A 14,837-nucleotide genomic window follows, 5' to 3' on the forward strand; every position below is an offset into this window, starting at 1 on the left:
CGACTTCTGTTCTTCTGTTCCCTAGTTAGAGTCGTTGTCTTCGACACCCGCCGTAGAAGGTCGAAATATAACGATTGTATGTTTGTTTTTTTCAGAGTCGGCGACTTCTGTTCTTCTGTTCCCTAGTTAGAGTCGTTGTCTTCGACATCCGCCGTAGAAGGCCGAAATATAACGATTGTATGTTTGTTTTTTTCAGAGTCGGCGACTTCTGTTCTTCTGTTCCCTAGTTAGAGTCGTTGTCTTCGACACCCGCCGTAGAAGGCCGAAATATAACAATTGTATGTTTGTTTTTTTCAGAGTCGGCGACTTCTGTTCTTCTGTTCCCTAGTTAGAGTCGTTGTCTTCGACACCCGCCGTAGAAGGCCGAAATATAACGATTGTATGTTTGTTTTTTCAGAGTCGGCGACTTCTGTTCCCTAGTTAAAGTCGTTGTCTTCGACATCCGCCGTAGAAGGCCGAAATATAACGATTGTATGTTTGTTTTTTCAGAGTTGGCGACTTCTGTTCTTCTGTTCCCTAGTTAGAGTCGTTGTCTTCGACACCCGCCGTAGAAGGCCGAAATATAACGATTGTATGTTTGTTTTTTTCAGAGTCGGCGACTTCTGTTCTTCTGTTCCCTAGTTAGAGTCGTTGTCTTCGACACCCGCCGTAGAAGGCCGAAATATAACGATTGTATGTTTGTTTTTTTCAGAGTCGGCGACTTCTGTTCCCTAGTTAAAGTCGTTGTCTTCGACATCCGCCGTAGAAGGCCGAAATATAACGATTGTATGTTTGTTTTTTTCAGAGTCGGCGACTTCTGTTCTTCTGTTCCCTAGTTAGAGTCGTTGTCTTCGACACCCGCCGTAGAAGGCCGAAATATAACGATTGTATGTTTGTTTTTTTCAGAGTCGGCGACTTCTGTTCTTCTGTTCCCTAGTTAGAGTCGTTGTCTTCGACACCCGCCGTAGAAGGCCGAAATATAACGATTGTATGTTTGTTTTTTTCAGAGTCGGCGACTTCTGTTCTTCTGTTCCCTAGTTAGAGTCGTTGTCTTCGACACCCGCCGTAGAAGGCCGAAATATAACGATTGTATGTTTGTTTTTTTCAGAGTCGGCGACTTCTGTTCTTCTGTTCCCTAGTTAGAGTCGTTGTCTTCGACATCCGCCGTAGAAGGCCGAAATATAACGATTGTATGTTTGTTTTTTTCAGAGTCGGCGACTTCTGTTCTTCTGTTCCCTAGTTAGAGTCGTTGTCTTCGACATCCGCCGTAGAAGGCCGAAATATAACGATTGTATGTTTGTTTTTTTCAGAGTCGGCGACTTCTGTTCTTCTGTTCCCTAGTTAGAGTCGTTGTCTTCGACATCCGCCGTAGAAGGCCGAAATATAACGATTGTATGTTTGTTTTTTTCAGAGTCGGCGACTTCTGTTCTTCTGTTCCCTAGTTAGAGTCGTTTCTTCGACATCCGCCGTAGAAGGCCGAAATATAACGATTGTATGTTTGTTTTTTTCAGAGTCGGCGACTTCTGTTCTTCTGTTCCCTAGTTAGAGTCGTTGTCTTCGACACCCGCCGTAGAAGGCCGAAATATAACGATTGTATGTTTGTTTTTTTCAGAGTCGGCGACTTCTGTTCTTCTGTTCCCTAGTTAGAGTCGTTGTCTTCGACATCCGCCGTAGAAGGCCGAAATATAACGATTGTATGTTTGTTTTTTTCAGAGTCGGCGACTTCTGTTCTTCTGTTCCCTAGTTAGAGTCGTTGTCTTCGACATCCGCCGTAGAAGGCCGAACAATAACGATTGTATGTTTGCTCCTTAGAGTTGGTTTACTCGACACACATCGTGCTCTCAGTTTGACGCTATATTTAAACCAGGAGAACGAATATTTACCGTGGACTGCTGCTATGCGAGGTTTTAACTACGTGCGTGAACGAATGTACCTCAGTGAATCATATGGAATCTTACAGGTAGTTACCACAGATCCTAACAGGTTATTGCATATATGCTGGTCAACATTAAACAAATAGTTGCTAAAGCGGAGGTCAATATGCAGTTTTAATGACCCCAAGAAGAAATTATTGACCGAGGTCACTGGATTTTCCTCATTGCTTCCGAGTCAATAATGAGTTATATTGACTACCACGTGACTGCATTATGGCCAATCAACGGGGCGAACTTATACAATGAGTATAATAAGACATGTTATTGGATATAGACCGGTCAATATATCTGCATTGACATTGTCTAAAAGCGGAGGTCAATATGCAGTTTTAATGACCCCAAGAAGAAATTATTGACCGAGGTCACTGGATTTTCCTCATTGCTTCCGAGTCAATAATGAGTTATATTGACTACCACGTGACTGCATTATGGCCAATCAACGGGGCGAACTTATACAATGAGTATAATAAGACATGTTATTGGATATAGACCGGTCAATATATCTGCATTGACATTGTCAATTGAATATTTCACAAGAATGACATTTGGTTAGCATGTTGTTCATGTCAGAATATTTTTTTAGTGCAAATACTTGTAAAGTAATGCAATAGATCATTCCACGTTCACTGCGAGATCTCGAGTTATGCGTGAATTCAAACGAAAAACAAAACAGGACAAACAAAGATCATAGCGTCGTAGTGGTGTATGAAAATCGCGTGGGGTTCGTCAAACGCGAATGTATTTCCCGCTTAATAATGTTCTATACATATTTAATGATGATCAATTTTGATGAAGTAAATGCATCTCGACGTAATGTTCCTCTCTTCAAAGATCAGCATTCGGACATTGAACTTTAAAAAAGTTAAATTCCAAATCAATTTGCTCCTGACGTTTAGTCTGCGCCTTTCGCGCAAAACGCGAGATCTCGCAGCGAACGGGAAATATTATTCTACAAGTAAATTTGTTTAATTTGCGTGTCTACAATCGTATAGTAGATGGGAAATAAGTCATTACGGATATTCTCAGAATATGTTTATGTTACCGCACGCGGGGGGGGGGGTAAATACATCGACATTCACAGCGCATGCTCGCTGCCATTAAAACATGGAAACAAATATCACAGTAAATCATTCATAAATTGTTGTGTAATGGTTCACATACATGCATGTCATTAGTTTTTACGGAGAAAGAAGGACATGTTTGCAATAAAACAATGCAAAATAATCAAAAAAGGGCCATTTTGGAATATTTTGAATTCATGGAAACACATGAATAATACTAATACTTAAAATTCTACATTTTTTCGTGCAGCCATCTGTGGTGGGGGCACAACATATCATTATTTTTTAGAATAAGTCTCCAAACTTTGAGATATGATGAAATGTTTCTACCATAGGGACCAATTGAAAAATATTCGGAAAACGCCCTTTTGATCAATTTTCGAGGTTGTTTTGTGGAGAAATTAGTACAGTGACCCTGTAGTTTGATTTCAGAATTTTGAATATACAGTAACCCAAACCCTCTTACTGGATTTCAAGGATTTATGAGTATTTGTTTTTAATGGTAGCAAACTTTAATGTTACAGAATTACATAAAAGATAAGATGGGTCACGTGGCCGATCGATTGGGATGGACCACTAGTGTTGATTATGGTCCCCTGGAGGCACAGGAACCATTGCAACAAAGGCACCTTCGTAACCTGGCTTTGAAAACGATGTGTGAAAATAACGACGACGACTGCATCAGTCAAGCTCTTGCAATGTTTACTGGCTGGCTGGAAAGGGACGAGCCGTGAGTATATTTCAATTGTCTATCACGCGTAAAAATAAATCTACTGCGCCATCTAGCGATGGAAATCCCCCGTAACGTAAACGGGCGAAGAAAGGCCGTTCATGACATCGGTTTAATCACTCTCCGTCCGACTGGGGCTCGCTGCCACTATTCCGTGGCTCTGTCCCGGGCGTTCAGAAAGCCGCTTGCAGCATATCGTTGAGAGCGACTACCATAAACTAAAATATGGAACAGCGGTGCGCGTCTTAGCAACAAAGAACGTTCGGTGATATAGCTCTGTCAAGGCGTCTACAGAACTTAAAGCGGAGGTGTCGTCACCTGCGCATGCGTCAGATGGCCATAGCGTGTCATTGTTTACAAACAAGCGTCTACCCATGAGCCTTTGCTTTTTTAGTGTGTGTTGTTATCGACGCTTGGGACGCTTGGGACTTGGTGACGACTCTTCCTGCTTTAATTAATCTGTTACAAATCGAAGATTATTGGTGGCTCTACACAACTAACACCATCGTACATGCCAGGCGATTTGTGTGTAATTAGTGATGAATCGATTTGTTTTATTGCTATTTAGTGTACCGGCGGACCTGTGTAGACTTGTTTACTCTGTTGGCGTGATGAATGGCGGGGAACAAGAGTGGGACATCGTGTGGAGTAAACAACAACTCAATGACGACGGCGACTTGCGTCATGCTTTGGCACATACTACGTATCCATGGTTACTGTGGAGGTAAGTCTTCTGACGTAGTATGGCGTGACGTGGCTTGATGTGACGTAGCTCGGCGTGACGTAACATGACACGACGTGCCTTGGCGTGACGTGGCTTGGCGTGACGTAGCATGACGTTGCGTAGCTTGGCGTGACGTGGCTTGGCGTGACGTTCGGCGTGGCGTAGCTTGGCGTAACATGCACGACGTACCTTGGCGTGACGTAGATTGGCGTGACGTAGCATGGCGTGGCGTGACGTAGCTTGGTGTGACGTAGCGTGGCGTGACGTAACTTGGCGTGACGTAGCATGGCGTGACGTACCTTAGCGTGAGGTAGCGTGACGTGACGTATCGTGGTGTGACGTAGCTTGGCGGGACGTAGCATGGCGTGACGTAGCTCGGCGTGGCGTAACATGGCGTGGCGTAGATTGGCGTAACGTAGAATGGCGTAACGTAGCTTGGCGTGACGTAGCGTGACATAGCGTGACGTGATGTGCCGTTGCGTAGCGTGGCGTGGTGTGACGTAGCATGGCGTGACGTACCTTAGCGTGAGGTAGCGTGACGTGACGTATCGTGGCGTGACGTAGCTTGGCGTGACGTAGCATGGCGTGACGTAGCTCGGCGTGGCGTAACGTAGCTTGGCGTGACGTAGCGTGACATAGCGTGACGTGATGTGCCGTTGCGTAGCGTGGCGTGACGTGGCGTAGCTTGGCGTGACGTGGCGTAGCTTGGCGTGACGTAGCATGGCGTGACATACCTTGATGTGACGTAGCTCGGCGTGACGTAGCGTGCGTGACGAAGCTTGGTGTGACGTAGCGTGCCGTGGCGTAGCAATGACAATGATTTTTGTGTGTGATTCTTTAATTATTAAAAACTTTTTTGTTGCAGGTTCATGGAATGGAGTTTAGATGACAGCAAGACACGTATGATGCATGGCCCTTCCAATATCGGTAATGTTGGCAGAACTCAAACAGGACACGCACTGGCGTACGATTTTGTCATCGAAAACTGGAATCTCATAAAGGAAAAGTGAGTATGCATGCATATTGTGTATTCGTGGCACACGACTACGGCGCTGCTCGGTGACTGTGGCACTTCTCGGCGACTGTGGCGCTTTTAAATGGTTATGGCGCTTCTCGACGACTGTGGCGCTGTTAAATGGTTATGACGCTTCTCGACGACTGTGGCGCTGTTCAAAGTTTGTGTTGCTTCTCGACGACTGTGGCGCTGTTCAATTGCTGTGACGCTACTAGTAGTCCGTAGTCCTGTTCGACTGCCATAGACGACTTTCCCGGAAGTCGAAGATAAGGTTTTTCGCATGCGCGCGCATGCCGTTTTAGGGTGTAACGTAAACTTGCACGCGTGATATAATGTTTCTGGGTGTACCAATCGACCTGACAAAATTAAAATTCTTTTCTATCGACTATTGTCCGCCATGACAAAGCAGGAGTATTTTTGCACCCCAGTTTTGCTACTTCCGGAAAAGTGGTCTATGGCGCTGCTCAACGGCTGTGACGCTATTTGAAGACTGTGGCACTGCTCAACTGCTGTGGCGCTGCCTACTCTACTAAACTCTACCATACTTTATAAAGCCAGGATTAGAAGCTTTTTAAAAGTGAAAGTATCGTAAAATTCAAAAATAGTTGAAAAAAGTAGTATTAAATTAAATAAGTGAAGAGAGAAATGAGTCGCGAAGAAAAATGCATTATTTTGAAAATATCATTATGAGGAAGGAGGAACATCAAGAGCACTATTATTTGAATTAAATGAAAAGACATATTTTACCTCCGTGGAATACATTTCACAACAATATCTTTTGAATTATCCAAAACAAATGTTGGCGAAAGAAACTGAAGCTTCATAAATGTCCCGGATTCAAAATGGTGACACAAATATTAATTTTTGTTTCAAGAAATGTTCTCTTAAACCTCATTTCCGGTATCGTACTTAACTTAATATATTCCCGCTTTTTGAGTGATATTGAGTAAATAAGTTCTTCTTTCAGGTTCGGTAAAGTTGGATTCGGCTCCAGGTCTTTTATTGGTCGTGTGACGCAACTTGTGAACGACGAATCACGGTTGAAACAGGTATCTATTTTTCACTGATTCAAAATGGCGGCAAGTAGGGCGCCCTCACAGCTGGAGGTCATCGTCATAATATTGAGTAGAAAATTGTGTTAATTAAGTCATGTTGTTATAGTTTCTATATACATGAACTAAGTTTCCGTCAAGTTTCAATTCAATTGATTTGCTGACTTAGTGTAAATACCATGTGACCCTGGGACGCGTAAATTTGCATAAGTTGATGATTATGAATAGTTCAACTAAAGATTTATAAGATTACGTCATGCAAAATTGTGATATGCGATGCAGATCTCGCGAGAATTAAAGAAGTTACGCGAACTGCGAAATGATAACGAGATCGCAAAAAACTCACAAATTAGTGAATCTGTGAAAATGTTGCTGATTGCGTTCTGTAATGCTATTGGATAGAACTACGTTCGATTTACGCGAGCGATATTGGGTCTCTTTCTCTCCACACTCCAAACACTGGTGGCGCTCTCATTTCCGTTGCACTCATTCCGATCGCGACTTTCACCACTGCCACACCGTATTTGCATATCTAAGTATGAAACGTAATCAAAGACGTTCGAATTTTCTTCGAGTCGCGCAGTAATTTTTAAATATTTTTTTTTTCGTTCTTGTATATGAACTTTGAATAGTCGCAATCACACGAATGTCCCCTTCATCTGAATCTCGCGATTTCACGAGATTAGTGTACGCAGTTTTTGATAAAATAAAACAGGCGTTGACTTGTGAAAGCATAAGGTTTTCTTTAGCAAAACATCACACATGTAAACATGAATGTACTTCCACCAGTGTTTGGAGTGTGATCTCTTCCAAACGTTGAAAATCGCGAGAGTTCGCTTCTCGTGAGATTATCATCGCATATCGCCGTATATATATATATATCTTTCTACTGAAACTCAATGAACTCGCACCTGGAGTTTGTCAATAACACGCGAAACCGGAATTGCATAAAAAAATTATGCTATCCTGTTTCTTAATCAAAATACCAAGACACGACTTAGACTATAGAATTTCAAACATGATTTAAGTTTAATTAAATTGCATTTCTATATTGAATTAAATTTAAGTTAGTGATCTTACTTATGTGTTTAAGTTTTGTTTCACAGAATCCTACATTATATAGACAACCTCATCTGGATTTTTGGGTGACCCATCCCCTGTTTCCGGTTCCGGTAGATCCAGAATCAAGTTAACCCACTCTCCTTTGGCGCCCATGAACGTTGTTAAAATAACAAACCGTATCCTCTGGGAACTTTAGTCTCGACAGCTTAGACTAATAATATTTCACAACAAATGTATTACATATTTGAGATCCGGAAACTGTTCAAAATCACCCATAATGCATGTCGTGTAAGTCGTAATGTCTTTACCTCAGGACAATTCCTCATTGGGTTTTAAGTCACGTGGTGCTGTATTTATTTTTTCAGCTAATGCAGTTAGTACACAAAGATCCACTGGAAAGCAAAACCGCGAAAATGGCAATGGAAAGGATTAAACTGAACATCCAATGGAAAACAAAATACGAAGCGGAAGTGACGCAATTTTTACAAGATAACCAGAATACATAGAAGTCTGCAGTAGTTTCTGGAATAGTTCAGAATTAAATAACGTTTTAACTGGAATTATTTTTTTCTGGACAAGTAATATCATGTGTAATGACGGATCAAATCACTTCCTGTTTATTTGAATTTCTACGGTCACACGTGACCGGACCTCAGTACTACATACAGAGGGCGCACTTTCCTGCGCATGCGTGTACATTGACTGGTTGGTTCCTGGCGATAGGACATTGTTCGCTGCTATTGTTATTGAATATACTTATATGTTTCTCTGTTAATAGAAGGATTTTTTTGTCAACGTCGTCATAGTGGATTGCGAGCAACAATATAGTGATGTATCGGCCACGATTTTTTGTTTGATGGTCGACAACAATGTAAACAAATGACGTCACAGTAAGACGGCCCATAACTACAGTTTAAGTTAAATAAATGATTGTTATTAATTTATTGTCTGTATTAATATACACAGAACACTGGTCAATCGCGAACACAATACATATCTATAAACGAATATGGAATTCTGGGTAAATGTTGAACATGCCAGTCAAATGGGTCACACAATAGGACGGGAAACCAAAAGTAAAACAAATACCATGGGCGTCGTTATTGCCTCGGAAGTTTGCGTGGGGATCGACAGACGCAGACGTTTTTTGGGGAAGGGATCACGCTTAATTCTCGGGGCGAACATCCGGACATTTTCACCGCCTGGCAACCATAGAAAAGTATATTCGCTGGATTTTATATCTACTGAATTAATTTTTTACAAGGAAAATAGCGAAAATTAATTCTACGCAAAAATAAAGTATTCTACAGAATCATTGCGCTTAATATTCTCCCCATAAATTGTTATGCGTTCTGAGCAAACAAGCAGCCTTTGATTTTAACGTCAATCACCTCACTATGAACGCTTTTCCCCCGCAGTTGTTTCACCTGAAAACGCACCACGAAAAGTGGGAAAAATTAAAATGTATGTGACAACCGAAGTATTTATTGATATCTGACTTCTGTAAAAATGTTCTGCCGGGTAAACTTATTGTAGTGAACGGATGGCGCACGTGATTCACTAAAACTGGGGATAAACGGCGCCCTCTTTACGTATAGAGGTTAGAGTTAGTTACAACTGAGCTAGTTGAGTAATTGATTGGCTGTCAAAGCCTCTGACGTCAAAATGGCCGACAGGCAGCCAATTCTTATTTAAATTCGGTACAAAGGCAAAACGTAACGAATTACAAAATTCTCTCTGGTATTTTTGGATTTCGATAAAAATGTTACTAACTGGCGGATATTCTCGAGAAAAAATAAAGTCACAAAACTTGTACATGACATCCACCGTTTCTAGGGCATAGCTGAACAGATGTTATTCAGATTTAGTTTGAACGTTACACATGATGGTCTGCTGATGGATGTCAGTTTCCTTTGTGATTTGATTCGAGAAAGCCGACTGGCGGCCATATCGGTTTCATTTTCATGTGTATTTAATCATTTCCAGGACATCATTTGATCGATTCTATTCAAAGTTGGTACATGTGACCTTTGACCGACCGATGACTTGTTTTGCCCCCCAAAAATTAACCGCTTCGGGGGCACCCTTGGTGTTAAGATTTCATTCAAATTTAGTATTGACGTCACACGTGCTGGCTTACTGCTGCATGTCATTTTGTTTCGTGATAAATTTGAAAATGGCCATCTGGCAGCTATTTCTCTTTTGGCGTTTCTTAGATTTACTTTCACAAATTTTGTTTAAATTTGAGACAAGACGTAATGGGTTGCATGATTCTCACGAGATTTCGATAAAATTTAACGATGGTTGTTTTCGTCAAAAAAAATCACAAATTTTGAACATGTCATCAACCGTTCCTCGGACATTCCCATGCAGATTTTATTCAGACTTGGTGTGGATGTCACACGTGATCGGTAACTGATCGACGTCGGTTTGTTTTGTGATTTTATTTAAAATACTAGTAACCGACTGGCGGCCATATTGATTTTATTGTTCTTAGGATATGCTTTGATCGATTTTGTTCGTGTAGGCACGCAAACAAGACATAATGGTATACATGTTGACTTTGTTATTATGACTTATTAGCCGCAAAAAACAACATTTGGTCATGTCATGTGTGATTCTCAAGTTCATCTTGGCCTATTTTAATAAAACCTCAGACTCGTAATATATAAATCCGGGTATTTTTACCGCCCGGCAACCATAACTGTACGTGAAGACAAAAGCCGACACCTCTTAGAAAACGGTACTTTGGGACAGTTGTTGAGACTCCATGAACAGTGTAACAACATAAGTTTGGTTGTTCGGGATTATTTCAAAAACGAGTTTATACTGTTTTCTCGGCTGTTTTTTTACAGGCCATTCGACGGGCGTTCCAAAGCAGCTCGCGTAGAGCCCATAAATATGCATCGTACAGGGGAGGGCGCCATAGTAACGTTCTGTGACGTAACTCTGCCCTCAAGAATTGTCTGAGATAAAAGACGGTATGAATACCCAACATGGGGGTTTACTGTTGCACGTTATTTGTGTGATTTTGGTTTGATTCAAAATGGCTGAATGGTGGCCATGTTGGTTTCAATTTCATTGGTTCTTAAGGTAGCGAGAAGGTTTTGTGACGTTTTTAAATAAAACATTCTCTGTCTGTTGTCTCGTTCAGAACAGTAATTTAGGTGATATATATCAAAAGACTAAGTATAGAGGTGCAAGTTCGCACAAACTGGACAGACATTGTTTACATAATTATCACGTGACATCAAAAATGGCGAACCTTGTAAAAATGACTAAGTACGCGATTGCGAGAGCACACTGCGAAAATTCCTGGTGAAATTTAAGTTATGCATTGTCCGTAATCAAGTCCATTGAAATGCGTCTCCGATAATCAAAAGACCTATTATTCCGATTTCTATGCAGGTTTGTTTTTTTGTCCCCAAATTATTTCATACTTGGCACCTTTAACAGACTATTATTCTGTGACAAAGCATTTTCTTTAAAAACCCAGACATATTTCGCACCATCATTATCTTTTGAACGATAACTGCGAGTTTGAATGTCCTAGTCCGAACGCACTTGATTTGGCGGCGGTCCCAATGAGTCGTTCTCGATCAAAACTTCAACTCGAGAAAAACGCGAAAAACAGTTTTGGTTAATAAAACACTGTAGATTTGCTGCATTATTATAAATATACACTAAAAATGGCCAAACATATTAACCACTGATATCATAGAACTCATAAAGAGTGTCAGATAATGAATAATTTCAAGCTCGAGCGCGAAAATGAAGAAAACTGCTGGCATTTGAGTCCGTACTCCAGGAACGTTCGGGTTTTCCATTGTTATGCAAACGAACAACGAGGGATAATACTCTGACAAACATTACTGTCCCACTGTACACGCTGACAGTTTACAAACAAGCTAATCCTTCAAGTGTCTCAGATAAGACATCTAATAAAACGGTTTTCATGGTGAAACAAAATGGCCGATGTTTGAAAAAAAATTGTCAGAGTGCGACACTGAGTGGCAGATTTTTCTTTGCCTCGTCTGTCAACGCTTTCTTTCTTTTCTTTGCCATTGCGTTAGAAAAAAAAATGTATTAGTAAAATAGAATATTGACTTGGAAAATAAAACGATTTAAAAGAAAGTTGTGCAAAGTTACAGTACTCCTTTCGCACAACCTCCCGCCCGCTTCCGCTTTCCAATCACCTTTTTCTCCCGCTTTTGCGACCGCTTGTTGAATTCGACCGGGCAATTTCCGCTTTATTTTCGACCGCGCAAACCCCGAAATATCACCGCCCACCTGCTCGCTCGCGCGCATTTAAAATTCGGACTAACAGAATAATTTCCGAGGTTCACATTGTCTTATAATTGTCTTTCTGGTTTTTATAGATGTTGAACAGCTGACAAAAGTTCAAATACTTTTTGTTTTAACTATATATAATTATATGCACGCAACCTGACCCTTTGACCTCGATTTGGCTTGGACTGAATATTTTATTTTAAACAATATTCTGACGTGAAATACAAAATGTATTTTAACACAAGTACGACAGGGTTGTCTGGGGTTTCTTTCCTGATTGTTGAGTCTTCGCAATGTGTTTTGTATAATTATTGTTGTTTTCCCCCGATGCTGAAGGACCGTAAAGCTAAATGGCAGTTACATGCATGGGCTGAGTGAAAGAAAATATTTCTAAGCCTAAAATAAAACCTAATATTACACCTCTTTGTGTATTTGTTAATTTTACATATGTTTGTCATGACAGTATGTTTGTAAATATCAAAAAAAAACTCGTCTTTCCTTCATAATTTCGATTGTTTGTTTGGAATGTCGATCCCCGTTGGTTTCTCCATACTGAGTTTAGGAAGGGCGTCGATCAACACCGTGACAATCAGCCGAGAGAAGACAAACATTGACCGTAATTCATGGAGATCATGTCCGTAATTTGTGGGCTGAAACCCCAAATAATTAATCAAGTATTATTATTTTAATATATATTTTATTTTACATCGCAAAACTAAACCATGCCCAAAACAGATCTAGAGTTGTTCGCAGTGAAACAACCGCATTGAAGACGATGCAACTTCAGCTAGCCATTTCTTCAAGTTACCTTGAAATAAAAAAAATAAAAATTCGAAGAGCATCGGGGAAAATATTAATAATCATCCTTATCAATCGCTTGCTTTATTTTATTCGAATCCATGAAATTCACGATTTTTTTTACATTTGTTGGCAACTTCCGCGTTAAAAATGATTGAAAATGTGGGTGTGGTTATTTTGCAAAGTCCTGTTGATAATACGGACAAATATGGTTCTGTGACCCAGTTCGTGCTCCGATCAGGTGACTCTCAGCCAATCAATGATGTTGTAACAAAGCATATTTGACGCTAATTGAAGGGTCGTCGTACAATCCAATCACCGGCGTCGATTCACATAGTTGTTTGTGCTGTGACAGGCTTCAAAATTATTCGCTGAAAAACATATATTTTGACAAACTGATGGAATTTGACCTTAGTTCAAAAAGAAAATACTAGGCTAAGATACATTAGAGCTCACGCGAATCAGTTTTCTCTGCAAGTTGTGAAATAAAGTAAACCAGAGTAGCGTCGATGATTTTCAGCCCTGAAGGACTTTGAATTGTTCATCGACTGGCCACCAAATAGTTATGGCTATAACTAAATTTGACACGTTTTTCATTTAAGCCCAATAAATTATTCATACATGTCAAGCTCTGTTCGATTTTTTCAGGGCATGTGGCCGTTTTTAGTCGAAAATATTTTTTGTGGGAACACTTTTGCGGTACGTATACGGTATAGATCGAGCTGATTCAATGATCGTGACTTAATTTTAAAAATTGAATGTCAAATTTTACCAGACGTGGACCGATGTGGATTCGATATCGTTATTTTTGGAATTAATCACTAACATTTCCTCGTTTCTCTGCTCTGTCAAAAGGAGTTACCTAGGCTTTTTTCACGTAACTGTCTTATTAAAATAAAAATAAAAATATTACATCTAGAACAAGCACCCAAAACACGTAACAAGAAGTTCCAGTTCAGTTGCTTTCACGATACAAGTGTAATACAGCTATTAGATTTGAAGTGTCGTTCAGAATGTAATAATAGTTAATACTAGTTGTATGTTCACACTTTACTATCAAAACCACCATTTCGACCACCCATGTGCCAGTTTCCAGTGTTTGGGCGAGCGGTCAATGTATTCAATGAGCGAGCGAGCGAAAAAAAAAAGCGATTAAAATGCGGTCGGTTTCCGGTCGGACAAGACCGCGTGGTCGGAAATTAAGCGATAAGCGGTCGATGTAAAAGCGGAAGGTTGGGCGAAATGAGTACTGTATGACCATGTTTCTCCGACGAAATCTCGACTGACAATAATGCTGACAATGGACGTTAGATAAACACGCATTGTTTGCAACTGGAAGCTTATCACCCGTTATATCAGAATCGTCAACAACAGAGTATACAGATAAGATGTTATCATTTAATTCCTTCCAAAGATAAACACTATGCAAATATCCACGAAACGGCAGTTGTAGTCTTTTCTGCTAGTGTTTTAAAACACTAATTTGAGCAACGTTATTTCGCAATTTCGATCTTTTGTAAACCTGGGGTGATGTATCAAGGTCTAAAGTAACCGTTTTATCAATTTTTGAAAAATCAAGAAAAAAGTGAAAATTTCCCTTCTCGCTACCTTAACTAATCACTTCCAGGATATGATTTGAACGTTTTTGTTACAAGTACATTTATATGCCCATTCGGTTCAACGTGTCATCAACCATTTCTTTGCTGTGTCTGGTTTCGTTTTATTTAAACGTGGCTTTTCTCTGTGCACGTGGAGCTACTGGTGTACATCATTATTTTCCACTTTAACATGTGTTTACCTGCCACGGTATCTTCATTCTTTTTGCACAGGAACACTCAACGGGACACGGAAATTCACGCAACTATGATATATATGAAAATTGATGTTGTTAGCTGCGGAAACTATACGTATCGCCGCGGCTAAATTTTGCGGTGCGTGGATTTTTGTGAGTCAATTACGCATAAAGCACGTTAACATGTGTTTACGTGACACGGTGTTTTATATTTTGTCTATGGGGCTGTTGTGCTACCTGGTTTAACAGAGGTTAAGTTGACTTCTAATCTGAAAGGAGATTTCCTAACATCTCCGTTTCTCTTGTTTCCGGGTGAATATTTCAATTATATTTCTGGCTTCAACGGATTTGAAATTGTCGTGTCTAACAACCATAAAACACAAAACACCTAACCAGTTTA

At 40.4% G+C, this 14,837-nt stretch overlaps 1 protein-coding gene across 1 annotated transcript in view; it reads left to right on the forward strand.

The window, feature by feature from the left end:
* LOC100373130 (aminopeptidase N-like) overlaps positions 1-8,497 on the forward strand; it is a 28,400-nt gene extending 19,903 nt beyond the window's left edge. Inside the window, exons 11-16 of the mRNA XM_002738487.4 lie at positions 1,792-1,939; positions 3,499-3,704; positions 4,273-4,428; positions 5,294-5,434; positions 6,411-6,492; positions 7,923-8,497. Coding sequence (XP_002738533.3) covers positions 1,792-1,939; positions 3,499-3,704; positions 4,273-4,428; positions 5,294-5,434; positions 6,411-6,492; positions 7,923-8,063 — 874 coding nt within the window. The 3' untranslated portion in view covers positions 8,064-8,497. The remainder of the gene's footprint in view (positions 1-1,791; positions 1,940-3,498; positions 3,705-4,272; positions 4,429-5,293; positions 5,435-6,410; positions 6,493-7,922) is intronic.
* The last annotated feature ends 6,340 nt before the right edge of the window (positions 8,498-14,837 follow it).

The sequence above is a fragment of the Saccoglossus kowalevskii genome, chromosome 20 (assembly GCF_978046115.1).
Source record: "Saccoglossus kowalevskii chromosome 20, keSacKowa6.1, whole genome shotgun sequence".
In the NCBI taxonomy this organism is placed as follows: Eukaryota; Metazoa; Hemichordata; class Enteropneusta; family Harrimaniidae; genus Saccoglossus; species Saccoglossus kowalevskii.